The sequence below is a fragment of the Emydura macquarii genome, unplaced genomic scaffold (genome assembly GCF_026122565.2).
Source record: "Emydura macquarii macquarii isolate MOO-44397 ecotype Brisbane River unplaced genomic scaffold, CSIRO-AGI_Emac_v2 contig_1229, whole genome shotgun sequence".
NCBI lineage: Eukaryota > Metazoa > Chordata > Testudines > Chelidae > Emydura > Emydura macquarii.
Window position 1 is genome coordinate 1,927,468 of NW_027131366.1, and position 27,767 is coordinate 1,955,234.

The following is a 27,767-nucleotide window of genomic DNA, read 5'->3' on the forward strand; positions in this document are numbered from 1 at the left end:
GTAGAACATCTTTAACAGGAGACTTGCAGAGAGCTCTCTGCCAGAATATCCCATAGCTGAGTGGCTAGGATGCTGCCCTTCAATGTGGGAGACCCAAGTTTAAATCCATTCTTCATATCAGGCAGAGGTGGGAGCTGAATCCAGGTCTTCCACATCCCAGGTGAGTATTCAGTTGACCACTTTGTTGTTGCAATTTTTGGATTTGGTTTGGATTGAACCAAGTTACACAAAATAGGGCATGGCCAGCAAACAGAAAAATCAGTTATTCACTGTAGAATTCAATGTAGAACTAAAATTACATGGAAGACTTAATGTGGGAGACCTAAGGAGCTCAATCTATTTATCAAAGAGGTTATTTGGTTTATAATTACCTAGCTGGGGAGAAGATTAAGGTTTCTTTTAATCCAGTGGACAAAGACAAAAAAAATCCAATGGCTGGAAGTTTAAAGATAGAAAAATTGAAAATTTTCAACTGTGAAGGTGATTAAATATTGGAACATCTGATTAAGGGATGTGGTAAATTGTGTTGGAGTCTTTATATGAAGACTGGACATCTTGCTGAAAGACTTTTCCTAGTTCAGTCATATATTGCACTTGATACAGAAATTAATGGATGAAATTCTATGACTCTATTCAATTATATAGAGAGTGAGAGTAGATGATCATAATGGCCCCTTTGGCTTTAAAATCCATGATTCTATTCTAGATGAGAGTTATTCTCATTATGATTGGGAAGCATTTGGGAGAGAAAAGTCTGGTGCCTGAGGAGAGTATTTTTTGTGTGTGCAAGTTTTAAGCAGAGTAATCACCAAAGAAAGCATGAGGGTTGGGCTGGATGCTGGTTAAGAAGAGAAACAGAATGATGGACGTGCTGAAGAAGATCAAAGTTATGTCCTGCTGCACAAACTGGGAATCCAACTGCTTGCACGCACAGAAGGAGAAAATATCATCTTTGCGATCAGGCAGCAGGAAGAGCCATAGACCTGTCAGTCTCAAAAGAAAAAGCACTGGGAGCTCTATGGTCCCTGCACCAGTGTTGTCTTGCCCCCACCAGCCCTGAAAACTATATGAAATAAGGATGTTCCCTCCATTTCTTTGCTTCAGCTTCCGTCCTCCTCTGACCCTGAGGCCATGAGATGGCTCTGGTTGACTCCTAGCAGAGAGGCTGGCACTTAGACAACTATATATTTGTATCAGATGATTATGTCCCAGCATCTGCTCAGCCAGCACCAAAGCAGCACTTCCAGAAGATCAAAGGCTGAGGTAGCCAGAGGCCCCAATTTTCCTCATTGCAAGTAACATACAAGTAACTCCTGCTGACTTCAGGGAATATTACTCCAATCCTGTAGTGGAAGAGTTGAACCCCAGCAGTGAATCTGATCTAGCAGGTTACTACATCTCACAGTCAAGGGCATTCCCAAAGTCATAGTATCCTTAGTAGCTACAAGAGAGGCACTTAGGAACATAGGAATTGCCATGCTGCTGCAGACTAATATTCCACCTAATCTTGTATACTGTTTCTGACAAGTGCTACTACCAGATGCTTCACATGAAGGTGTAAAGCCCCCCTAGGTGACCATTACACAATAAACTGAGCAAGTGGGATGTTTCGGCCTGGCCCCAGGCAGTCAGAGGTTTGTTGGCAGCATGCCACTTTATCCTAGCCAGTGTAACTGTGTTTTTATTATTTATATTTAAATGGGAATTTTTAAAAAACTGCTATGCTCTTTACTTCAGTGCTGTTGTGTGACAGCTTCATGTGTGTGTATGTATTAAAAACTCTACAATTTTTATCCATTTTAAATGTATTATTTTGAGTGTTGTGTTTCTTATTGTAAGAGAAGCTTACTAGCAAACCCAGATTTATTCGGTCTGTTCATTATTTAATACTTTTCTCACATTGCCTCTTATATGTCTCTTCCTCACATAGCAGTCTTTCTGCTTGTAATAATTTTAATTGCCCTTCTCTGGAACTTTTCTATTTCTACTGTATTCCTTCTGGCATCTCTCCCAAGATCCACTGCTTTGACAGGCTACATCCCCTCTCTCTCCTTCTGGGAATGGGAGCAAATGCTTTCCCTGCATTTCCCCAAAAGACCTGAAAAAGCAAGGCTTTGTTTTTTAACTCCACTCACTAACTTTGGCTTATAGATGTGGTGAACAATGAATGTGTGTGCTTACCTTCTGCTACTGTAGCAAAGCACCTTTGTCTGAAGGCAAATTCCTCTAAACAGTTTGCCCTGCTCTAGTTTCTCTATATTTTAATCAAGAGCCTTCCCTTTCAAATCACATGGCCTGCCCAGCCCTGTCTGAAGGAGGCTTTCCAGCCTACAGAGGAAGCAGCTGTTGCTGTAGTGTGTTTTGTTAGATCTCCAGTGATGTGTGTTGTTTCAGCTATGCTCTTATCAGGGTTTACAAGGCTTAAAATGGACTGGATCTCTTAGGATTGAGACCCAGCCAAAAGCAAAAACAGGCCTGAGTGATCAGTCACTGGTAGGGGAGTGGTAAAATCCAAACTGGCACTCTCCCAGGGGCAGATGGTCAGCTGGCATAAATGCTCACAGCGCCATTTTAAGTCAGTGGAATTATGGCCACTTATGTCAGCTGAGCATTTGCCCCTGAATGGCTAATAAGTACTGACCATCTTGCTCCTGGTTATTTTGCTGAATACTTCCTATTTTGTCCGGACATATTGCTGTTTGCAGTCATGCTGTAATGTGCTTGTGGAATGGATGTTTGGGAATGAGTTGTATTTATTTCAGGCTAGAAATAAATCCCAAAGTCTTTTGGTGTGTCTTCTAAATGTAATCCTTTGTATCAGCCATACTGCAGTTTCCCAGTCAGGGATCAGAATGTTTCACTTTTGTCTCCATTTAAAAACACCTGTCTACCTCCAAGGAAGCAGTGGTATTACTAAATAAACTATCCTAGTTCTAATTTTTTAAACAATATATTTGCATCATGGGACAACAACAGATCTGACATTTCTTTGAGATCACTGCCAGCCTTGAATATTTATACTACATTCAACTATTTCTATCAGGTTCATTTTACTTAATGAGTTATTGAAAGTATTTGCATTTCTCTCCAAACATTTGTGTCTTGTGTCTTGCAATTATTCTGAAAGCACCTGGCAGTAAAGTCTTTGATATTCAGTTTATCTGATTTAACTAATTTAAAATTTCTATCAGAGAAAGCTGGAAATCATTAAGATCATTATCTTTTCCTGGCTAGATAAATTAAAATAGCAGTGATTAAATTCTCTGGATTGTATGTGTTTTGTAGTTTAAAAAACAATCTTATTTCATCTTGTCTTCCTTGTTATTAGGAGAATAATTTGACTTTTACTTTCTATGTTAGAGAACTATCACTGAGTTGTATTTGATTATCTGACTGTTGGATGATCGGGGAAGATCTGTGAGTTGGGGATAATAGCACTTCCTTTCCTCCATCCTCTTCATCTTGTGAATTTAGAGTGTAGACTATTAACAGCAGGGACTCTCTGTGTATGTATGGGCCTAACAAAATGGCACCCCAAACTCTGAAGATAAAACAGCATGGCAGGATTCCTGAGGGTGACAAAGGTTTTCTTCAGTGCAGTGGGAGATATCTATCTCTCATGTGTGCTTGACATGTATTTTCACTATTTTATAGGTATTTGTCTTTATTAGGGCTAAATTGTAGATTGACCCTCATTCATATGTGAGTACAGCACTGAGACCTTGTACTGAAGATTTGTAACTAGATGATCTGAGCAAAGTGTTCCTGTTTACAGAACCCCTACTTCTTATACTCTGTGCCTCTCAAATCTTGTAGTACTTGATAATTATTGAAACCTAGAGGGAGTGTCCTATACCTCTTCCCAGCAGATTTTAAAAAAATCCATGTATATAATAGAACCTCACTTGGGATATACTAGAGGACTATAAAATCATGACTGATGTGGAAAAAGTAAATAAGGAAGTGTTCTTTACTCCTTCTCATAACACAAGAACTATTAAACAAAATTAATAGGCAGCAGGTTTAAAAAGAACAAAAGGAAGTATTTCTTCACACAACGCACAGTCAACCTGTGGAACCCCTTGCCAGAGGATGTTGTGAAGGCCAAGACGATAATGGGGTTCAAAAAAGAACTAGATATGTTCATGGAGGATAGGTTCATTAATGGCTGATAGGCAGGGATTGCTGTTTGCCAGAGGCTGGGAATGGGTGACAGTATGGATCGTTTGATTACCTGTTCTATTCATTCTCTCTGAAGCACCTGGCTTTGGCCACTGTCAGAAGACAGGATACTGGGCTAGATGGATCATTGGTTTGACCCACTATGTCTGTTTATGTTCTTATTGCCAACTTCAAAAGAACCAAAATCATGAGTCAGAACCATCCAAAATTATGAGACTGGCCCCCAAAAAATCACAAGATATATTTAGACTAAAAAACACATGGATTTGTTTATCTTTTGACTTAACTCCCCTCTATTCCTCTGTCACTGCATATGCGAGAATTTCAGGTTGAAAAATCAACCTTTAGTGCAAGCACAAACATACATTTCTCCCTAGCTGCTCAGATGGTGACTCCTGTCCTCATCCCAATGATAGGGGAACAGCCATCCATTTCCTATTAGTATCCAGGACTTCTTCATCCAGGACCCACCAGCTCCACTCCCCCATTCTGCTGCCCTCAGCCCTCTTTCTGCTCATGGGCCATACATAAAGGCATAGCTCAGTGGCAGGATAGATCTGTGTCTTCAGCCCCAGGGTTCATGCACACAGTTCTGCCCGCATGCCCAGACCTGAACATTGTGGGATAGAAGGAGCTTTTCCCATCACCACAGTAGGTCCTCCTGCAGGTGCCAAAATCCTGTGACTTGAGATCAATTATTGAGAGTTGGCAACATTGCCTATCCGTAGGCTGGGGGAGTTCCCATCACATCCCTATCACTATCCTCTGTACCCTCTGCTTCCTTCCTGTCCCCCAGATCTCATTGTACCCCATTCTCCTGAAATGCCATGATCTTCCCTCTCCATTCTCCCCATCCACCTTTCAAACAGTCTCTACTGCTCTTCACACCTAGTGTCCTTTCTAGCCTTATAAACCATAGAGTAGCAGGCATTTTGCCTGTGGACATAAAGCTTCATCTCATTGAAACCAGTGGGAGGAACCTGTTAAATCTCGATCCCACATAACTTTGTGACCACTAGATGTATAAAATCAGTGGCAGTTGTGTGGCTAACCCTATATGACTCTTTGAAAATGTAGGAATAAGAAGCAAAGTACTCTGGGGATTCTGGATTATTTTAACTGCTACTCAGTTTCTAAAGTGGAAACAAGGGGCTGCAACCTCTGAATTTGAGAATAAAGCCTTTCACTATGCTTAGGGTATTTTGTTATTCATGGTTACATTAAAAAGTAATTTAGAGCCTCCACTTCATCACTGCATGAACCATGTCAGAGATGCCAAGCAACGTTAGTCAAAACCATCTTTTAGACGATCAGTCCCTCAGCAAATCTCCACCATGGTTCTGTAATATGCCTGTGACACAGGCAGAGGCTTCAAAACAGAATCCAAAACATGCCACCTGCTTTAAAACCATTACGTACTTTAACACAAAAAATACTAGCATGAACGTGGCTTTAGTTATCCATTTGCTCTGGGAACTTTTTTTTTTTTTTTTTTTAAGTCAAAGTTAAACTAATGCTGTGATATAGACACTGCTAAGTATATGTCTATATACTCTGCCATTTGCCATTGATATTTCTATGCCAGTAAAACATGAATGTGCAAATAGCTTTATCTCAGCATGTTTGTTTCTGTACGGTAGATGATGAATTATTCTTATACACACCTACTGTACAGAAATGTGTTGCTGGTCCCACACTGGGCTTGACCTCCTGTTTTCATTAATCAGATGATAACATGCTCACAGTTTGTTTTAATTTTAACAATGTGGCCTGCTTTTATTATTTAAAACAAAAATCTGTCTAGGATGCAGAAATAAGGTACTACCATTGTAAAGTCCATTATAACAATGATTATGTCCTCCTTCCCAAGCAAGGGATTCAGCACAGTGATGAAAAGGAGATAATTTGTCATTGGGCTAATGAGTGGGGTGTAACTATTTTTGTATCACAGTGGATCCTGCTCAGTAATGTTAGGAGTAAGAATTACTAGATCTGCTATAACTGTCATGTACTGAACTGTTTCCAGTACATGTGTGGGGAAAATGAGTTTTCCTGCCTGGGGAAGTTGCTAAAGATTTTTGGTTTCTGTGCCAGTGGTAGTGATACATTCAAACTGGTCATTCTGAGATAGAGAATGTTATGCCCAAGCAAACGATTAAGTATTAGATATCATTGTTATAGTTGTTAGAGCAAATTTAGCTGTTACAAGGCCAAATTAAACACTGTGAAAAAGAGAGAGAATATTGGCTCCAGCTGCGTACTGATAATAACTGGGAAGGAAAATCAGTAACTTCTAATTTTCCCAAGGCTTAGCCAAGAAGTTGTATGTGCCTGAGAAGTAGGGACAATCCAGCAGATTTGGTGTTATACTGCATTTCGCTTCCCTTCATCAACCAGGTAAGCAGTTACATTCTTATGCACCTTTTTAATCTGGCATAACATTCTCGATCTCAGGAAAAGTATTGGCATAGTCCATTGGTAGCATTCTCCCTCTGAAGAGTGTAGATACACATGGTAAAATGGGCTCATAAGTGATTCTGAGGCCACTTCCTACAATATAATATCATTTCCTCAATATTCAATGAGAAGTGTCCTCTTTAGAATGGGATATTAAATCAAGGTCCTGTCTGACTATTGTTGAACGTTAAAGATCATGTAACTTTTCCAAAGGAGCAGAATGTTCTCCAGTTTCCTATGTAGCATTCTGTCTTTCAGCAAAACATGTCTCATGTTCAGGCTGCTTCTGAGCCAATAGTAGTTGCCACATTTGAATATATAATCACTGGGCTACTGGTGTTTGACTCCTTGGCCTACAGTGAGATCTTGAGCATGAAGGGTAATAGATAAGAAACCAGATTAGAGGAAGTTGTGGTCCCCAGTTTTGTCCCTGACATTAACAAGCTCTTCAGAGAAGTCAAAGTAAATTAAAATGTCCATAGGCTCTTGCCACCTTGGTGGAACATTCACTTTTGTGGCTTAATGGGGTTTCAAACACCTGAGACTAAAACAAGAGGGCTATATGTGACAAGATGATCTGTGCTATTTGTGACAAGATCTCAGTGATCTGGAGGATGAGGTAGATTGCACCCTCAGCAAGTTTGCAGATGACACTAAGCTAGGGGGAGTGGTAGATACCCTGGAAGGTAGGGATACGATACAGAAGGACCTAAACAAACTGGAGGATTGGGCCAAAAGAAATATGATGAGGTTCAACAAGGACAAGTGCAGAGTCCTGCACCTAGGACGGAAGAATTCCATGAACAGCTACAGACTGGGGACCGACGAGCTAGGCAGCAGTTCTGCAGAAAAGGACCTGGGGGTAACAGTGGATAAGAAGCTGGATATGAGTCAGCAGTGTGTCCTGGTTGCCAAGAAGGCTAATAGCATATTGGGCTGCATTAGTAGGAGCATTGCCAGCAGATCACGGGAAGTGATCATTCCCCTCTATTTGACATTGGTGAGGCCGCATTTGGAGTATTGTGTCCAGTTTTGGGCCCCCCACTACAAAAAGGATGTGGACAAGTTGGAGAGAGTCCAGTGGAGGGCAAGAAAAATGATTAGGGGGCTGGAGCACAAGACTTATGAGGAGAGGCTGAGGGAACTAGGCTTGTTCAGTCTACAGAAGAGAAGAATGAGGGGGGATTTGATAGCAGCCTTTAACTACCTGAAAGGGGGTTCCAGGGAGGATGGAGCTAGGCTGTTCTCAGTGGTGGCAGATAACAGAACAAAAAGCAATGGTCTCAAATTGCAGGGGGGGCGGTCTAGGTTGGACATTAGGAAAAAGTTTTTTACTAGGAGGGTGGTGAAGCACTGGAATGGGTTACCTAGGGAGGTGGTGGAATCTCCATCTTTAGAGGTGTTTAAGATGCGGCTTGACAAAACCCTTGCTGGGATTATTTAGCTGAGGTTAGATCTGCTCTGAGCAGGGGGTTGGACTAGATGACCTCCTGAGGTCCCTTCCAACTCTATGGTTCTATGATTCTATGATTCTAAGTATTTCCCATTAGTCAGTTCACCACCACAGCTTCCAGCTGAGATAGACAGAGTTGGTGAAGCAATAGCAATTTGCAGTCAGCCATTTTGGAACTATTCTGTAGTAATTGTAATAATGGCAAACCTTTATCTAGAGAGAGGGCATTTCCACTTATTTTTCACTTTTTCACGAATTCAAGATGGCAATGTAATTCACAGCCTTCTAAGTGAAGCCATATGTGGATTATGCATGATCATGGCTAACAAATTAAATCACAAGTTACAGTGCATTATAACTATTCTGTGCCAAAGAGGGGGGAGGGGCGGGGATTCTGTCCGCAGAATATATGCTATGCTATACTTGCCATTATTATAATTAGGTACCCATTGATCATTTATTTCCTACTGATAGGTACAATTGAAAGAAAAGTCACATATGGCAAAAGGCCTGTGTGTGTTTTCTTTCTTAGATGCATTGTGTACAATTTACAAGGCTCCAAAAGGCATTTATTGGAATATTTGGTGGCATCTAATGGAAAAAGTATTTGCTAATGGCATTAACATTTAGCTTTAAAAGCTTTTGATCAAAGTGTGTGGGGCTCCCTAGTTGTGTCTCTTTGCATACAAAAAAAAAAAGAAAGACCAAACTGTTCAAAGCGCACATGGGAATAGTCTCTATACTGGAACATGAAAACTTTCAGCATAATTTCCTGTGACTAAGATAACCAAGCAGCCACATGTCTTTTTTTTATGTTGTTCCCATCTTTTCTCTTTGTTGTCTTTCCCACCCCTTCTGCTTGTCTCCCTCTTTTGTTTCATCTCATCTTGTAGCTCCAAAGGGAGGGGATTGTGTCTTTACTAGGTTCCATAAATAATTTCACATTTGAGATGTGTGTAAACAATAATAAGGCAGCTAGAATGTTGGACAAGAGGCAGTGCAGCTTTTTGTCCTTCTGAAAAGAGATTATAAGTATATGAGTTAAGGAGACATTTAAATGAAACACCAGTTATTACTGTCATAAAGTACTTTTAATGTTAACTGGCTATTATAGGCTTGCTTTTATTCCTCTCTACTTAGGTTTCTAGAAGCTATCAACAATCTCTACTCTTCTGTATGTGTGGAGGACATAGTTATATGTGAAATGGGTCTTCCATTCTATACAGAACCTGAGAAAGTAGTAGTTCCATGGAAAAAGTAATTTTGGTATAGTACATAAATATTATATGTTAAAATGTAAAGTTGTGTGTTTCTGAAAATATTAGACAATAAAAGGACAACGTGACTAAAAGTTAACGTAGGAAATTAGATAAAAAGAAACACATCTTGTAACTGACTTGAAAAGGCTAACACTAATAAACTCTGTGGAGTCTAGTTGCTCATAAGTGTGAGGAGAGTATTAGCACTCTTGAAATAAGAACATAAGAATGGTCATACTGGGTCAGACTCTTGGTCCATCTAGCCCAGTATCCTGTCTTCCGACAGTGGCCAATGCCAGGTGTTTCAGAGGGAATGAATAGAACAGGTAATCATCAATCAAATGGAGAATTTTGTTTATCTTCAGTTACCCAGCATTAGAAACACCAAATCTTATCATATTTTTCTCCACTTCCACATTTTATGTATAAGAAAAACTAGTTAAAATAAGATAAAACCTAATGGTGCTGATTCTGCTTCCATTGAAGTCAATGGTAGGGTGCTTGTTGGCTTCAGGATGTGATATGGCCATATTTTTAAAATAATGGTGTTGCATTTTAATTTCTGCTACTCCCATGTTATGTGTTTGTATGTATGTTTTCAGGATTGACTTCTGCATTGGAGCCTTGTTTGTGTTTCACTTAAGTTGAAATATTAGAAGCGATGGCAAGAGAATGCATGAAGAACTGTTGCAAAGGGTGTTTCTACGTGGAAAAGGAAAAGAATGACTGTGAGTTCCACACCAAAATAATAAACATGAGGGTTAATAACATTGATAATGAATCTTCATTAATGATAACACTTCCTGGGGATAAAATGTTAAATCGTCCACTTCTTTTCGATGAGCTTGAATTATTTTACAGCATCCAAATTCTTACTATAGCCTTGTTTTAAAAGTTTAGCATGTGCTGATTAGTATTCTTAATCAGGGACTGAGAATGACAATTGTTCAAAATCTGTTGCTTGTTATATTTGGCCCTGGAATATTAGCAAAAACAAAAAACACTGTTACACCAAGGGTCATGTAAAGGTCTTATATCTCTCAAAGTACAAAGTCTAGAATTGAGTGCTTTACTCTCTAGAAGCTTGTAATCACAGCTTTCAATTGGTATAATGTATTAATCACTTTTCCTGCAGGATCATATGTTGTATGGTGAAGTCTTATAAGAACAGAAGTGAAAGCAAGGTGGTTATTACAATAAAGTTTGGGTGGCAACACATTTTAGACTAGTACAAATGGTTCCAGAACCAATAATCTTTTCCAAATGAAATGAGAGTAAAAAAACCTGCTTAATCCTTGATCCTGTTAAACACACAAGATCTCTTCAGACAATTGTCCAAGACTGAATGCATTTACTAGTTTACTTTTTTAACAGTTTCCATGGAGAAGGAATCTGAAGCTGCAGCTGAAAGCAGGCCAACCATTGTGGAGAAACCTCCATTGTCTTCTGTGTCAGTGAAGCGTCAAGTTGGCTGTTCAGAAGATTATCTCCTTGCCAAACTGCCATCGGATGGCAGGGAGGTCCCATTTGTGATCCCTCACTTTAAACTAGCTTACATACAACCCCAGAAACTTGGCAGTTCATCACCCATTGGGGGAATGCAAGGTAAATTAAAAATCACAATGGTGAAATAGCACCCAAAAAAAAAAAAAAAGCTGAAGAAAAATGACAGCATTTCATTAGCTTTTTAATTAGATATGTGTCCAAGGGATGTAAATCAGACCTCCCTCTGCAGATGCTGGTTTGCATTCCAACACTTCCCAACCTCACTGCCTAACCAAAGTTTAAAGGTAGATCCAGGAATTTTGGTTTTGGATAATCTTTCTGTTTCTAATGTTTAAACTATTTTTATTCTGGCATTATAGCAAACTGAGGGGTTTGGGGTTTGTTTCTGGTTTTTTCCCCCATTCTTAGTAAAAATCCATGCGTCTAGACATTAGGGAATAGTTAATAATATATAGGTCCCAGAAACTGCTGTCCAGCCATCATTCCATCTTAGGGCAACCAAAGATGCTAAATGCTCCTTCTGTAAATATTCATGACAGATTCTGAGATTTAAGAATGTCTTAATCCACAAAAACTGCTGTGAGGAACACTTTCACAGTATGGAACCCACTCATTCTGCAAGATGACATTAATCGACAAAGCCCCCAAGACTCAAGTTTCACTCAGAGTGGAGAAGGACACCTGAGGAAAACAAGCTACTAGTGAAAAAGCAATGTGAAAAGGCAGTTCTGTAAGATCTTGGAGATCATAAAAGGCTTAAAACATCCACACCAACCAAACTTCCCATGTAAAGAATGGGGTGCAGAGACCCACTGGCAGCGGTAGTGGTTTAGTAGCTTCTAGAGTCCATTCTTTGACCACCTTTAAGATCTGCCTACTCACTTGGCATCTCTTGTGTGTTAAGATCAGCAACCTATCCACAGAGACGGCACAACTTAATCTTATGACCTGTAGTATGTTAAATTATCACAAGGGGCTTCAGATGTTGCAGTGGCGCTACTGTTTGATGTTGTCATATCTTTGACAGTTGCACTGTTAAAACATTTTGTATTTTGAAAATCTATCCAGTCTTGTGTCCCTCAGCGCATAGCTAGTTGCTATGATGTTTTGTCAACAGAGAACACTAGTGCTTTCCGAATAGCCGGCCTTTTGAGTGGCACAGAAAGTGATGATATTTGCCTGGAGTGGCCATGGGGGGTGTGGGGGTGTGCGTGTAAGTAAAATACGTTCCTGAGCTCAGGGTCAGGAAAACACCTAAAGTATTCAGTTGTAATAATACATGGTCCACTATAAAACAATACAACACAATCACAGCTGGGTAAAAGTATGTTCAACAACCAAACTTCTCATTTTGAAAACATCATGCTTTTGTAAAAATGTAGCTCTTTTTAGACTATAAATCATACGACTATCAGGTGACTTCCCTCCCTCCACCTCCTTGCTGTTCTGCCCAGTTCTAAAAAGTTATTTATCAAGTGGTACTTTTGTTCATTGGAATCTTGCGTCATTGTTTTCTGGAGGGCTCAAATGTGCTATACATGATAAGAAAATTGACTCTTCACAAATATGCCTCATGAGTAAGCATTTAATTTAAGTTTAAGTATAATTCTTACAGCAAATATGCTGTTCCTTTCTGAAATGACTGTTTGTGCTTAGCAGAAAATATGTATATATTTGTGTTCTAAAATGCAAACTGTACTTTTTAGAAAGATTCAATAAATCTAGAGAAATGTGCTGCAGCTCCTTCTTCATTATAATGTAACATTAACTAAAGCACTAATATATTCAAGAGATCACCGTTGGAGTACATGGTTTTCAGACTATTGGTAAACATCCTTAACGGTCTAAACTCCGCTTTTAGTGCAATAGCATTTTCTGTATGTGAGATTCTGTATTTTCCTTTCTTTAAACAGGATATGCTCTCAGTGATTATGTTCTGGCAAATTTTCTTTGCAAGACTTGCAACAGTTTGCATATCATGGTCTTACATGAGAAACTAGGCTAGCAAAAGGAAATATCTGGTTCTGACCCCATATGTTAATATTAACATATGTTCTTCTAAATGCTCTGAACTGAACTAACTTAAGTTTCTGGCATTAGTGCTTCCATTGCCTTTCAATTCCTGGATGATCATCTCTTTGTGATATATGATTCTTTTAATTATTCTGTTTTTTTTTTTTTTCATTCTGACACCTCCTAGAGGAATTGGGGGGAAGGAGAGGAGGGGCTTCAGATAAATGAAATGATGTCCATCTGTTTTAATATTTTGCCTGAGCTCATTAGAAGGGAAGGAAAGACAAGTAGAATAGCTGTAGTCTAATAGACTGAGCATGCAGCTGGAAGACAGGCATTCTATGGTCTATTCCTGACTCAGCCAACAACTGGAGTGATCTTGGGCAAGTCATTTAACCTCTCTATGCTGATGGGTATCCTATGGAAATTAAGCAAAGAGTATACACAGCTACAAGCTATATTCTCTTTTCTTGCTGGACCCTCCTGAAGATTTTAGGGGCTACTATAGCCAAGTGGGATGCCTCACTGGGACAGAGCCAATGTGGAAGCGTACATTCTCTGCACTCATGGCCCAGTTTCCTGTGAATACATGTCTTGCTTTCAGTGTTTGGAACTTTCTATATATAAATCATGTTAGGTATTTATTAAGAAGCTCCAGGGAGTGTGTTTGCGTGACTCCCCAATGTACAGTTCCATTTTTGTGCCAATAATTCCTAACACCGCTGAAATCTGAAATAACCTGTTAGCCTTTTCTAAGCAGGGAGCAAAATGTCCTTTACCTGAAAGGCATGTTGCCTGCTTCATGAACCATGGCAATAAGGTAGTTAACTGCTCGGACTTTTACTCTTGGTCTATGTTATGCTTCACAGAATCTGCCAGAGCCTCTGATGGTGACAGAAAAGCAGAATTTTCCAATATATACCAGCAAGGGCCCTACGGTGATGTGGTGTATAATCCATTCTATAGGCAACAACATATTTCACCAGATCTGACTAGGCGCTTCCCAGAAAAATCAGATGTGAGATTATATGGATCAGGTAAGAATTTATCCTGTGTTTTCTCTCTTCCTCGACCACCCCTCCAACTTCTCCACTCTTTGACCAGAAGCTTTAAAGGCAGGAGAGAGAACCCATTGGGAACATGGAAGATATGTCTGAATATAGCAATTCTCAAACTGTGGTCTGTTGACCACAGAGCTAGCTAGTCATATGGTACTGGCTCCTCCTCCTTGTTCCCAACTACTCTACTTGCTGCTTCCTGCCTCTTCATGCCATAAAGAGCCTATATACAATTTTTGGTTCACACTAGAGACAATATTTGACACTTGGACTTAATATTGATGACCTGAGAGCAAGAACTGTTGTTCACTACACACTTAAGCGAAAGAGTTATGAGACTTTATTATTAGAGCAACGTTTGTTGGTGAAAGAGACAAGCTTTCCGGCTTACACAGAGCTCTTCTTCAGTTCTGCATAAGCCTGAAAGCTTCTCTTTCACCAACAGAAGTTGCTCCAATAAAAGATGCCAACAGTGATGAGTAATTCCTCTAACCATCTCCAGCTAGCCATGAAATTCTGCCTTTCCTCTCAAATGAGGACCTTGCTATTGTGATACAACATACTTTGTCACCTCCCAGTTAAACTATTGCAACTTGCTGTACCCGAAGTTTAAATGTAGCTGCAACATGAAAATTGCACTATTTCTAACTTTTATATACACTTTTCCCTTGCAAAGTTGCCATCTCTTTCAAAATCTAGCTGGTTCTAAGGCACATTGTTTAATCTAATATGACTTGGGTTTCTTCATTTGTGTTAGGCTGCTGGTTATATTTTGCAATATGTCTGATTTCAAACTCTTCAAGAAAAACTCTCTTATGCCTGGTATACTGCAGCATGTAGGAGCGCCACAGTGTGTATGCATATGAGCTTAAAAAATGGAGAGGGGAACATTTATTTTTGAAATTTTTAATTTTACAGGGTTTTTAACCCTATAAAGTTTTGAAAAATGGGTTAATCAAAATGTATACAGAAAGCCTGATTTTTTTGGTAAATGAAAAATTTTGATTTTTATAAAAAGTGAAATTTCACAGAATTAAAAAAAAAATTGATATCACCAATTTTTTTGTGAAAATTTTTGGTTTTGGAAAAAGCCACTCTCTTGTCAGTCTATTTACCTGAAAAATGTCAACCAGCTATACTAGAAACATACTGTAAATATGCCATCTTCAAAACATTGAAATGATTTGTAATCCTTTGCTTTGACTAGAAGAGTAAACAACTGGATAACAGTTTCCCAATAGTCTATGAGAGTTCCTCTGTTTTTGCATATGGACTATATTTCTGTAAATATAATTTCACCTTTCATTAAATCAAGATATAGGCTTGGCTTGCCTCAGCTCATTTGCTTCCATTACATCAACACTATGTTTCAAGGACTTGCGTGTTTCTGTAACCCAGCATTTCTGTGTAAGGTTCTGTAAACAGATCAGAAGTCTTCTCTCTCTCTCTCTCTCTCTCTCTCTCTCTCTCTCTCTCTCTCTCTCTCTCTCTCTCACAAACAAAGATAATTTGGAAGTGATCCCAGATCCACAGATCTTCACTAAAATGTATCTGAATACTGTTACTGCATTCCCCTCCCTCCTCCAAGCCAAGTCAGAACTTTCTTCCCCCTCCCCCCCAACCCTCTCTTTCTCCCTCTCAAGAACAGCATTACGCTGTCATGACAGCTCATATTAAGCAAAATTGATTATTTCCTTTTAGAGGTAGTGAGGGGGGCAACTGAAAAAGACATCTACATTCTCGCTGGATCCTCCTTTTGAACAGTGAATAATGGAAATCTCTTGAAATACAGACCAGGCAGTAAGGAAACCAGTGCAGTGTGGCAAGAGGCCTTCTAATATGTTAAAATCAGAGATGGGTCAACATGATGGAGTTAGAGGTGTTTGCGGGCCTCTTGAGTGTTGATGTTGGGATGGAGTTGAAAAACTTCTGAAACCAGTGACAGTAACTCACCCATGTTAAGGTGTATTTTCTGTTCTCAGTATTGCGGTATTTGGCTAGTGCACAGCATTTCTGCACGGCTTCTGGGCAAAAAAGGATGCCAACAGTAATGAGTACTGTCTTCAACCATCTCCAGCTAGCATGGAGACTCGGCCCTTCCTCTCAAATGAGGACCTTGCTATTGTGATATAACACGCTTTTGTCATCTCCCAGTTCAACTATTGCAACTTGCTCTACCTGAAATTAAATGTAGCTGCAACATGAAAACTGCACTATGCAGCAGTCTGCCCATTTAGCAAGAAAGGTTGATGATAAATTACCTTACTGGTGCTCTGTGCCACTATTGTCTCCCTATTTGCCTCAAGACCAACTTTATAGTCCTAGTTCTAATCTACCAAACTCACTAGGAGCTGGATGGTTGACACCAGTTTCCCATTTGTGACCCAGCAACACAATTATGATCTACAGGGTCACTGCAGCAAGCACAGCCAAGGATAAAATTCCTGGGTGCAGGAGACAAAGCATTCTTGGTAATGCATTCTTCCACCCTTGTGGAAAATCTTAACTAAGGAGGTCAGCCTGAGTCCCAAGCCTGACCAGATCAAAAGACAAGACCCATCTCTTTGCTAAGGCATTCCACAAGCAATGCCACTTCCTGCCATTAAGTGGGGGAGAGAAGCGCATGAACAAATAAGGAGACAGAAGGGGAAGTCAGTTTGGTATGTGGCACATAGATATTTCTAAGGCACCTATCGTTTTGCTTTTTCTGGTTATATGTGCAGTTCAGTATTTTGCATTTTGGCCTTATAAAAATACAGGATGTGTGCAATGCAGCAGAGTCAACTTTGCTGCTGAAACTTTAACTCTTGCATATCCTTACTGCTTACAATATGAACTGTGCACCTTTTGTTATGAACGTGTCCTGACTGAATTTGCTGAGCACCTACTGGCTTTTTTGAATTCAATAGTAAAATGAAAATCTGCAAAAGCTTTTGGAAATTCTCAGTTGCTTATGCCTCTTAGTGATTGATTCTTAAGTTGTAAATAGAACTGGTCATTTTTTTCAAATTAAAAACTTTTTCATCCAACAATGGGTTGGTTTTTCTTTTCCAAAAACAAAATTAATAAATCACTGACTCTTTCAGTCAAAACTCCATTTTCTGTAACGCTTTTTGGCAAAAACGTTGATTTTAAAAAACGAAAGGGGGCTTGATCTTAACCTTTCAAAATGGAAACAACCCTTGCAATTTTTCATTTTTTTCCCCCTCCCACTCTAAGTTCACTATTAGGCATTTTTAATTCTAAATCTCATATCTATTAAGGGTTATTTTAATTTTGTTCAGCAAAAGCCACAGGGTGGGTTGGTTGGTTGGTTTTTTTCCCCCTCCAGGAATAAACTGTCACTAACCTAGACTTTGTTTTGTAGCAAAGTATATTTTATCCTGTAATTAATATTACTACATATAAGTTACTTTTCATGCCCTTTGTAGTTACAATGTGACAATCCTATAGTTAATATATTTAAAAATGCAGTGATTTTGCTAATGCGCTTTAGTAATCTGCGAGTACTCCAATGCAGAGCATCCATATGCATCTAAATTGTTATGAATGTTTTCAAATCCATTATTGTTTGGCTTGAGACTGGGTGAAAGAAGCAAGTTTAGGGATGGACAAATGTCTGACTAGGTTGGCTTTGAATCTGGCATTTACTAAGAACTACCTCCTACGCTTTCCTTTTCCTGCTAGTAAGAAAGTTAATGTTATTCCTGCTATTCAAAGTAAATATGTTTGTCCCTTTCTCTTTCAGTTTGTGATTTAAGGAGTAGCACACTTCCTGGGCCACCTGGTTTAAGTCATTCACTGTTTGATCTCACAAGTCCACCCCACCGTGTGATCCAGGTGAGTTATTTTAATAGTTTAAGCTACACCCAGAACTTGTTTTCTTTTGTGTATCTGTATCTATTACCATCACGTTGCAAGGGTAAACATTGTGATATGCCGTGAAAGAGCTTGAGGGAAAAGTTCAAAATAGTAAATAATTTCACTAGGTTCTTTCCTAATTCCTCACCCAAGGTATAGTTGGGAAACTTCAGTCAGTTGGTTATCAGAACAGGGTAAGCAACTGTGGTTCCCTGTCTTGCATTTCCCTTGCCAAATATAAAACTGGACAGGGGTGTGATGTAAGGAGTCAGTTTTCCATCAGGGATAAGGTCTTTACTTACTCCCATTTATGCAAATGTGAAAGAATCTTCATACGTCAGTAGGGGGGAAAAATCAATGCCAACCGTGAATGCATTTTATGTTGGTTCCCAGAACCAAGGAACCCTGGACTACCAGCTCCAAGGGGTTAGTAAGGAATGAGATAATTGGGAAAATGTACATTGAAGTTATCAGTATGTCCCATCTTTTATAATCAGAACTCACTGGGCTCTTTGTCATGCTTACCACTCTGACTAAAGAGGCATTTTCTTTGCAGAGATATGATTCAGTCTCCAGTGTACCCAGTAGCACCTCCTCAAAGAAGGATTCACAAGGCAGTAACAGGAGCCTGGGTAATAGCTGTTTGTTTTGTAACCAGCAATGAATTGTTTCCTTCACACAGTGATATCTAAAATATTAAATTGTATTACTGCGGATAATGATATTTTATGGAGTGGTATTGAGGAGCAAAACTGTTAGTGATTAGTTGGTGACTTGAAATGTAAGATGCCTGCATTACTCAGTCCTCCATCTGCAGCTTTCTTATTGAAAGAGATTGAATGTGGGATTTTTAAGAGCACCTTAATCCCCCAGGATATGTGGATGCTGTAATTGCAGTTTGTGGGATTAAAGCTAGTTAAATCAGTTAAACTGTGGCAGCACAAGCTTCAGTGTGAGCTAGCCCTGTGAGTAATTACCCAGAGTTCCAAGCATGCTTGTACAGCCCTTGCTGAAGCGTGTTCTGCCACAGCTGCCCTCCTCCCTCTGAGCTAGCTAGGTTAAAGCTAACTGGGGTATGCCAGATCAAACTGTAGTCACACCCTGTGCACAAATTTCTCACTCAGGAGCACAAGTTTCAGTGCTCTTGAAAATCCCACCCTGAGTTAACTAGCCAGTTAATTAGGCTATTAGTCATCTCAGTGTGGGGGAGGGGGAAAGGGAAGTGTCTTGGTCATAGCTCTGGTCCTTTCTCATCCTTTCCCAATGGAGAAGCTTGCAACCCAATACCACTCTTTATTATTGAGACCAATAGTAGAATACTGCATACAGGTCAGGTGTACACATTTTTTAAAAGGATTTTGAAAACCTGGAGAGGGTGCAGAAAAGAGCCACAAGAATGATTTGAGGACTGGAGAAAATGCCTTATAGTGAGATATTTAAAGCCCAATCTGTTTAGTTTATCAAAAAGATTGAGAGGTGACTTGATTACAGTGTACAAGAACCTTCCTGGGGAGAAAATACCAGCTACTAAAGGGCTCTTTACTCTAGCAGAGAAAGGCATAACAAGAACCAATGGCTGAAAGCAGAGAAGCCAGACAAATTCAAATATGAAATAAGGCACAGATTTAACAATGAAGGTGATTAACCACTGGAACAGACTACCAAGGCAAGTGGTAGATTCTCCATCTCTTGATGGCTTCATATCAATACCGAATGCATTTCTGGAGGATATGCTTTAGTCAAATATAAGTTATTAGGCTTAATACAGGGTAAATGGGTGAAATTAAATGGCCTATAATATACAGAGGGTCAAATTTGAAGATCTGTTTGTCCTTCCTGGCCTTAAAATCTGAGCTGAGATATTTCAAACTCAGTTTGAGAGAGTTTTAAAATACATGGGTCACACATTAAACAGTGTCCCAGCTTTTCAAAATGAGCTCTAAGAAATTGTAAGACTTTTACAAAGACTTGTTGGCTTTTCCCCCCAGATACCATTACGTTATCAGGTGATGAACGAGACTTTGGAAGAATGAATGTGAAACTGTGTTACGTTCCTTCTGTAGAACAGATCTGGATCACAATCTTGCACGTAAGAGAATATAGCTGGACTTTTATACAAGTGACTCAAATGGAGACTTAGTTCTACAGAAGCAAAGAGTCAAATCTAGCTATGAGAACTGATGACAGATTACTATCCTCAAAACTGAAGTGTTAAAATATATCCTCGGTTTGGCCTAAATATGAAATACCTTTCCTTGCTTCTTTCAAGATGTTGTTTCCTCCTGGCTTCTTGCTGTTTTAATCACTAATGGACTTCTTTCTCCCACTGTTAATCTCACTGGGTAATACCTTGTGACTGCTTCTGGAGTAAGGTGCTGTTCACCCTGTGCAAGAGTGGCAGAATCAGGCCCTATGTGATAGTTTTGGTCTTGAAATAAGATGCAGTGATGCAATGTTTAATTCTGCCAGTACTGTTGTGGCAAAACCACAACATTGGTATATAATATTTTAGGACGTAACTTCTTGTGGCTTTTCTGTTGGCGTGTGTTGCAAGTGTTTACACAATTCCATGAACTGTTAATGATTTTTGTGGTAGTGAATTTTTGAATAGCCAGGGATCCTGCACACTTCTATGGAGCAATATGCATGGCCTTAGGGGCATTTTCCTGACTAACTGCTATTGTAATGCCATATTCACTGAAGCTTCCTGGATAACTATTCTACCTTGCTGCAGAAAATGATTCTCAAATATTCCAAAGTGTCATGGACATCACATTGCTCTGATTTATAAAAAATATATCCTGAAGCTTTTTCCTTATGCCATACCGTAAACAAGACTGCGTGCTTCTGCGTTAACCTAAAGCTAGGGCCTTATGCTGTCTAAAGTGACTCTGTTTCCAATGTTGCAGTGCAAAGATCTGAGCTGGCCTTCTAGTTGTGGAGAAAATCCCTATATTTCTGTCAAGGGAATCCTCACATTGCCAAAGCCAGTGCAGTTCAAATCTTCAGCCAAAGAAGGTTCCAATGTAAGTGGCAGCAGAAAAAATCAAAACCATTTTTTTTCTGCAAATGCAAATGATTTTGATCCTGTTTCTCCTTCATTCATTTTCTTTGCACCATATTTTCTATAAGAATTGTTTAGCATCAAGACATTATCGTTAGAAGCTTCTGAGAACTTAAAGGGGCAAATCTTGTTTCTCTCGCTATTCGTCACCTTCACCCATCCACTCTTTGCAGGTGTAGAAAGTCCTGAAAAACAACAGAATTATTGTGGTCCTGCTCCATTGGAGATGGGGTTCGAGTCACAGAGGACTAAACTCATAGAGCACTTCTCTGCAACAGGAGAGGTCAGGGGAAGGGTAAACACATGGCCAGTGGGTGTAGTTGTTACACATACCCAGTGGCCAAGAGACTCCTGATAACTGCCTTGGAATCTGTACATGGTTCTCCACACATTGGCTCTGGCTTGGGGGGAAGTAGAGGCTTCACTTCACCCCCAACTCTGCATAAGTTCCTGTGCAAACCTGTTAACTCTGCCTCTGGGCACAGAACAGGAATTTGGCTCAAGTGTGACAATTAACAACACACTTTGGAAAATACAAACTAGTATTGGAAGGAAGTGAATGGGCAAGTCATGATTAAAGTTAAGATTTTTACGGGTATTTTTAGTAAAAGTCAGGGCTGGCCAGCTCCCGGTCAGCTGTTTGGGTGGCCGGCCCAGAAGTCACAGAGGTCCTGGAAAGTCACCAAATCTGTGACCAAATCATATCCTTAGTCATGATTATCTTTGTAGTGTTGTTGTAGCCATGTCAGTCCCAGGATATTAGAGAGACATGGTGGGTAAAGTAATATCTTTTATTGAACTAACTTCTGTTGGTGAGAGAGATGAGCTTGCCTGGGTGCTTAAATTCATAACTCTGCTAGACACTAAAAATCATGGACTGAACAAAGACACTGCATTTATGGCTTATTACAACAATTTATAACTCTCTAACAACTTCCCTAGCTGCCTTCCCACCCCCTTTCTTTCTCCCCTATGACTGGAGGAGTGTTAACAGGCCACTTCACCTTGAATGGTCCCTTGAAATATGTTAACTACTTATGGTGAAAAGTTCCAGAGGGATAGCCCTATTAGTCTGTATACAGCAAAAACAATGAGAGTCCTGTAGCACTTTAAAGACTAACAAATTTAATTTCTGCAGGCATAAGCTTTTGTGGGCTGCAACCCACTTCGTCAGATGCAAGAAATAGAAATCAGATAGGGTGTGTGTGTATATATATATACATCCAAGGGTAAGAAACAACAAGGGGGAGGGTAAATGTTAGCAAAGTCCATTGTTAGAGGCCTATTCACAACCAAACATCTACAGGATCTTCATAAAACTTTCTTAAAACTACAATACCCACCTGGAGAGGTGAAGAAACAAATTGACAGAGCCAGATGGGTACCCAGAAGTCATCTACTGCAGGACAGACCCAACAAAGAAAACAACAGAACACCACTGGCCATCACCTACAGCCCCCAGCTAAAATCTCTCCAACACATCATTAAAGATCTACAACCTATCCTAGCAGATGATGCCTCACTTGCTCAAGCCATGGGAGGCAGATCTATCCTTGTTTATAGACAACCCCCCAACCTAAAGCAAATACTCACCAACAACCATACACCATACAACAAGAACACTAACCCAGAAACCTACCTATCCCTGCAACAAACCCCGTTGCCAGCTCTGCCTGCACATCAACTCTATTGACACCATCACAAGCCCTAACCACATCAGCCACACCATAAGGAGCTCATTCACCTGCACATCTACTAATGTAATATATGCCATCATGTGCCAGCAATGCCCCTCTGCCATGTACATTGGCCAAACCGGACTGTCACTACGTATAAGAATAAATGGACATAAATCAGACATAAAAAATGGTAACATCCATAAACCAGTCGGAGAGCACTTCAATCTACTAGGACACTCTGTAGCTGACTTGAAAGTTGCCATACTGCTATAAAAAAACTACAAAAACAGACTTCAGCAAGAAACTGCAGAGCTGGAACTCATCTGCAAACTTGACACAATCAAACTGAGTCTGAATAGGGATTTGGAATGGTTCTCTCATTACAAGAAGTAATTGTCATTGTTCACACATTCTTACCTCCTAATCAATGGTTGTGAATAGGCCTCAACTAGTCTAACTGAATGGACTTTGCTAACACCTACCCTCCCCATTGTTGTTCCTTACCCTTGGATGTAGATATATATATATATACACCCCCTATCTGATTTCTGTTTCTTGCATCTGACGAAGTGGGTTGCAGCCTGCAAAAGCTTATGCCTGCAGAAATTAAATTTGTTAGTCTTTAAAGTGCTACAGGACTCTCGTTGTTTGGTTAACATAAGTAGTTAAATCTTTTCCACCTTGTATGTAGCTGTGATGATGACACTGAGTACCTTTCCCAGGCCTGAAGAGCTCCGAGTAAGCTCTGAAGCTTCTCTCTCTCACCATGACTATCCTTGATGATATTTGATTATTACAATTGAGCATGAGGGTGAAGGGAGAAGGTGACATGTTCTGAAATGTTATCCAACACATCTAGGTCCTCTCAAACCTTTTTGAGAAATGTGAAATTAAATCATTTTTCTGAGCTCCCATCTCCCTGTTTCTTTGTACAACTATGAATTGGGGACTGTATCATTTAGACCAGCGGTTCTCAACCAGTGGTACGCATACCACCGGTGGTACTTCGAAGAAGGTTGGGTGGTACGCGAGCCGTACCACGCTGCCGAATCCGCTGCCGAAAGTCCCCCCCTGCCGCTGTGAAACCCCACCGCTGCCGCAATTCCCCCCCCCCCCCCTCGCGAAATCCTGCCGCCAAAAAGGGGCAAACGGTGGCAGGGTTTCGGCGGAGAGCATTGTTCCTCCCATGTAACCCCGCCGTCGCCAAAAGTCCCCCACCGCCGCTTCCGCGAAACCCCGCCACTGCCAAAAGTTCCCCCCACTTTTTTTCCCAAGTGGTACTCGGGGGAAAAAAAGGTTGAGAACCGCTGATTTAGACCCTTAAATTTTACTCTGCATTTCTAAAGCTTGGGGGTCTTATTGGCTGATTAATGACTAAGCGTCCACTTCAAACAGTCAGGAGGATTCCTTGTGCAAAAGGGGATAGAAATCCTAAAATTAGGGGCCTACTTTATGGAAGCCAATCCCCAAACTCCCACTGACTTCTGTGGTGGTGGTGGTGGTGATGATGATGATGATGATGCACTATAGTACAGCCTCAGGGTCAACTAAGAATGGGGCCCCTCTCTGCTGGGCGCTGGATAGACAGAGTAGTAGGTAGTCCCTCCCCTAAAGGGCTCACAATCTAAAAGAGAGGTCAGACACCAGAGGTGTAACATACAAGAAGGTGTAACATACAAACATCCATGTTGGGGCCACAATGTTTTGTTTTTGTTTTGTTGCTGAATTCCTTTTAGGGGGTTGGTAAGGAGGAGATTAGCTATATAGAAAGATGCAGGGCCCATGGCAGAGGGGGGATGTGGAGGGCAGATGGTGGAGTGAGGCTAAAAAGAAAAGAATGTGAGAGAGAGGGGGTGGGAGGTGTTGGAGCACAGGTCAGAGGCTGTCCTGACTGAAACCTTTGTAACGCTCTGTCTTCACTGCCAAAAAAGGTGTGTCTTTTACGATGAGATAACTAATGAGTATTAATTGTCTTCTCGAATTTTGCTGAGACTTGGTGCAGCAAGTTTTTACTGCAGTGTATCATGCAATTGACTTCTCCTGCAGTTTATCTCACCTAGTTACTTTTACAGTAAACATTACAGAGCGTTGTCTCTACTAGGATTTGACTCAAGATAGGCAGTCCATGTTAGTGATCTAGTTGTAAAAACACACCTTTTTAGGCAGTGAGGCAGTGAGTAAGAATGTCTCCCTCCAATAACACCCTTTGTAGGACTTAGAATCTGTTTTTTCTGGGTTTCATGCTGTATGGGGCTCCTATTGTTTTGATTGTACTGTTCTATTACATCTGTGCCCTTTCTTCTAGGACATTGAATTCATGGAAACCTTTGTGTTTACTATCAAACTGCAAAATCTGCAGACTGCAAGATTAGTATTTAAAATCCAAACTCAGACTCCCCGGAAGAAAACAATTGGAGAGTGTGCACTGCCACTTCGAGAGCTCAATTCACAGGAAACGGATTATTGGTTGGATATAATGCCTCCTTCCAAAGTTTCAGTAAGTGATTGATCTCCTGTTAACGCTAGCTACTGTGGGATATGGTGTGTATCACATACACTAGAAAGAGAGCTGAACGTTAATGGGAAGAAAAATTAAAATCATAAATGTAACGCTAATTCTGGACATATTAATTATAGTACTCCTACCTTACATGTAACAAAGTGCAGGATTTCCATCCCAAAAGGCTTTGCAGCTATACACTTTATAACTAAGCTCCTGAAATGCAGCTCTTTCTGGGGTGAAGGGCTGCAACCATTACACAGAACAATATGTATGGTGGCTATTGGGGAAATTTTTGTCCAAAGACACTGCAGCAAATGCTCCACCCTAGGATCTTTCTTATTCACATACAGTAGACAGGACCTGAAGTCTTATGGATTAAAAGTGCTAAGTAATATTACTTCCTCTGTATTGATGGTTTCACCAAATAAATATGTTTGTATTCAGGCTGCATGCTCTGGAGCAATCATTCAGAATGTTAACTTGCATCAGAGTAATAAACAACAGGTGGTTGCTAAGTGTTACAGGAAAGCATAATAAATCCTGGGTTAATTTATAGGACCTACTAAATCAAAAACTACATTCAAGCTATCCTTTGAGAAATGTAAAAAAAAGTTTGTTTTAGTAGTTGCTGTTTCCACACCCAGTGCAGTGACACACCCACAGTATGGCAGTTGTTACAGAACAGTGTGTGTCACAACAGCAGGATTGTCTTAATTTTCATTGTGGGGTTTTCCCCCGAAATATGTTTCTGACATGGAAATGTGCCCAGATGCTAATATTTTCTATAAATTAAACTTGAATTAATGAATTTGGAAGCAAACTTCATTTGAATAACTCCAGTAATGTTCCAATATAAATGACACTTGCCATGTGCAGATGTTATTTATGAATAACCATAAATGCTCCTTATTCTTCACCTGAATCTATAATCCTCTCTGTGTGACACCAGAGAGAGCATTACATAATAAGTCTGGAATTCAGATGAACTCTTAAATACAAACAGCCCCACTAAGGGCCAACTCCCGGAGTTTGTATTTCAGGAGGAATTCTGCGGCAGCTTGCCTGGCTAAAAATCTAAATTTTACTTCTAAACTGTGTTCATGAAGTTTCATCATAGTAACTCAAAATAGAGGGAGAGCTACTGAAAATAATATATAATCATAGGCTTTATTTTTATAAAGCTTTCTGAGATACTCCAATAGATCTTAAAGTTTGTCCGGAGCATTTCATTTGTGTAATGTTCATTAAACACTAAAGTCTTATTACATTTACACTATATTTGTTTGTGGAACAAATATATTCTACAGAGAAAAAGCCCAAAGCCTCTACTCATCCATAAACACACTGGGTAAGTGTCAGGGTATTTATGGAATAAAGTGATATTTATCTGTCTATACCTCAGTATACAGAAATGCATGAGGAAAGGGTCACCAAAACATATTTTGGGTACTAGTGGAATAAATCTGGTCTCTCAGTTTATTTCAGTATCCAGTAAATTCATGTGTTTCCTGAGTTTATATGCAACTTAATCCAGATATTAAAGCAACATTCCTCTTTTTATAGACATGCAATGCAGAACTTCAAATAGGAACCTGTTTTCAAGCAATAAACAGCAGGATTCAGTTACAGATTCTTGAAGCCCAAAACCTTCCAAGCTCATCAACACCGCTCTCTTTAAGTAAGTACATCAGCTCTCTCATATCTCCTGTCTGGTAGCATTTGTAACAGGTAGAGTACTGCTTGAATGGCTTGGCAATTCATAGCATTCCACACAAACCTCAAGCTAATATTATATAGCATAGTAGATTTCCATGGCCAAGATTAGTTTCCACAGATGTCAGACTAGATTAAGTTTTTTGTTTGGTTTAATGCTATATGTTTGTGTGTTTTGGGGTTTTCTTTTGTCCTAATGTTAATTCTGACACACAAGAGCATTAGCCTGCCCTTCCCATTTGGATGCTGTGTTAATCAGTCCAATATTATTGAACATATTAGACATGTGTGATTTTAATGAAAGCTATTGCATGGTTTTTTGCAATGTTTAAGTAAACATGAACACATTTAGTCCAGCTTTCAGATAATTGTTACAATACAAACTACACACATGGATCTTGTCAGGTTTTACTGGAATAACCCCTTTGTTTTTTCTTTATCCTAGATTTCTTTGTGAAGGTTTCAATGTTTAGTACAGAAGGGTTGATGTATAAGAAAAAGACTCGTCTATTGAAGCCCACCAATGGCCGAGTGAAGTGGGGAGAAACAATGATTTTTCCAGTTAGCCAGAACGAACAAGGAATTAATTTTCTCATCAAAGTCTACAGCAGGAGCTCAGTGAGAAGAAAACACTTACTGGGACAGGTTGGTTTTCATTCTTCCCCAATCACTGGTAACAAACATGAAACCCAGAAGTTAAAAATCTACTTGACAGGATCGCTGCTGAGCTCCTATTAAACCCTTCACTAAATTGAATGTTCTTTGAACAAAATGGTAGACACTCACAGATGAAACTGCCAGTACTGGCTTTGGGCCCTGGCCTACAAGGAACTGAGCATCTCCTGAGTGGTGCTGTGCTCCTACAGTGCCCATAGAGTCAGAGTTGAGGATACTCATTGCCCCTGAGAAGGCACTTTGCACTTCACAGGACTGGGCTAATTCATTAATCTTTCCCAGAGTCCCACCATGTGAAACACCAATCACTCTCATTTTCACTCTCACTCGCACACATACTTACA

General features: G+C 39.9%; 1 protein-coding gene across 2 annotated transcripts in view; it reads left to right on the plus strand.

Annotated features, from left to right (window-relative positions):
• Window positions 1–27,767, plus strand: part of TC2N (tandem C2 domains, nuclear) — a 43,710-nt gene that overhangs the window by 12,625 nt on the left and 3,318 nt on the right. The window contains exons 2-11 of one of the 2 annotated variants that reach the window (XM_067547090.1): window positions 9,954–10,079; window positions 10,726–10,956; window positions 13,740–13,907; window positions 17,677–17,768; window positions 18,346–18,421; window positions 19,778–19,878; window positions 20,699–20,815; window positions 24,838–25,029; window positions 26,599–26,713; window positions 27,194–27,393. In XM_067547090.1, coding sequence (XP_067403191.1) covers window positions 10,013–10,079; window positions 10,726–10,956; window positions 13,740–13,907; window positions 17,677–17,768; window positions 18,346–18,421; window positions 19,778–19,878; window positions 20,699–20,815; window positions 24,838–25,029; window positions 26,599–26,713; window positions 27,194–27,393 — 1,359 coding nt within the window. In that variant the 5' untranslated portion in view covers window positions 9,954–10,012. The remainder of the gene's footprint in view (window positions 1–9,953; window positions 10,080–10,725; window positions 10,957–13,739; window positions 13,908–17,676; window positions 17,769–18,345; window positions 18,422–19,777; window positions 19,879–20,698; window positions 20,816–24,837; window positions 25,030–26,598; window positions 26,714–27,193; window positions 27,394–27,767) is intronic. The other variant, XM_067547091.1, reaches the window with a different exon arrangement.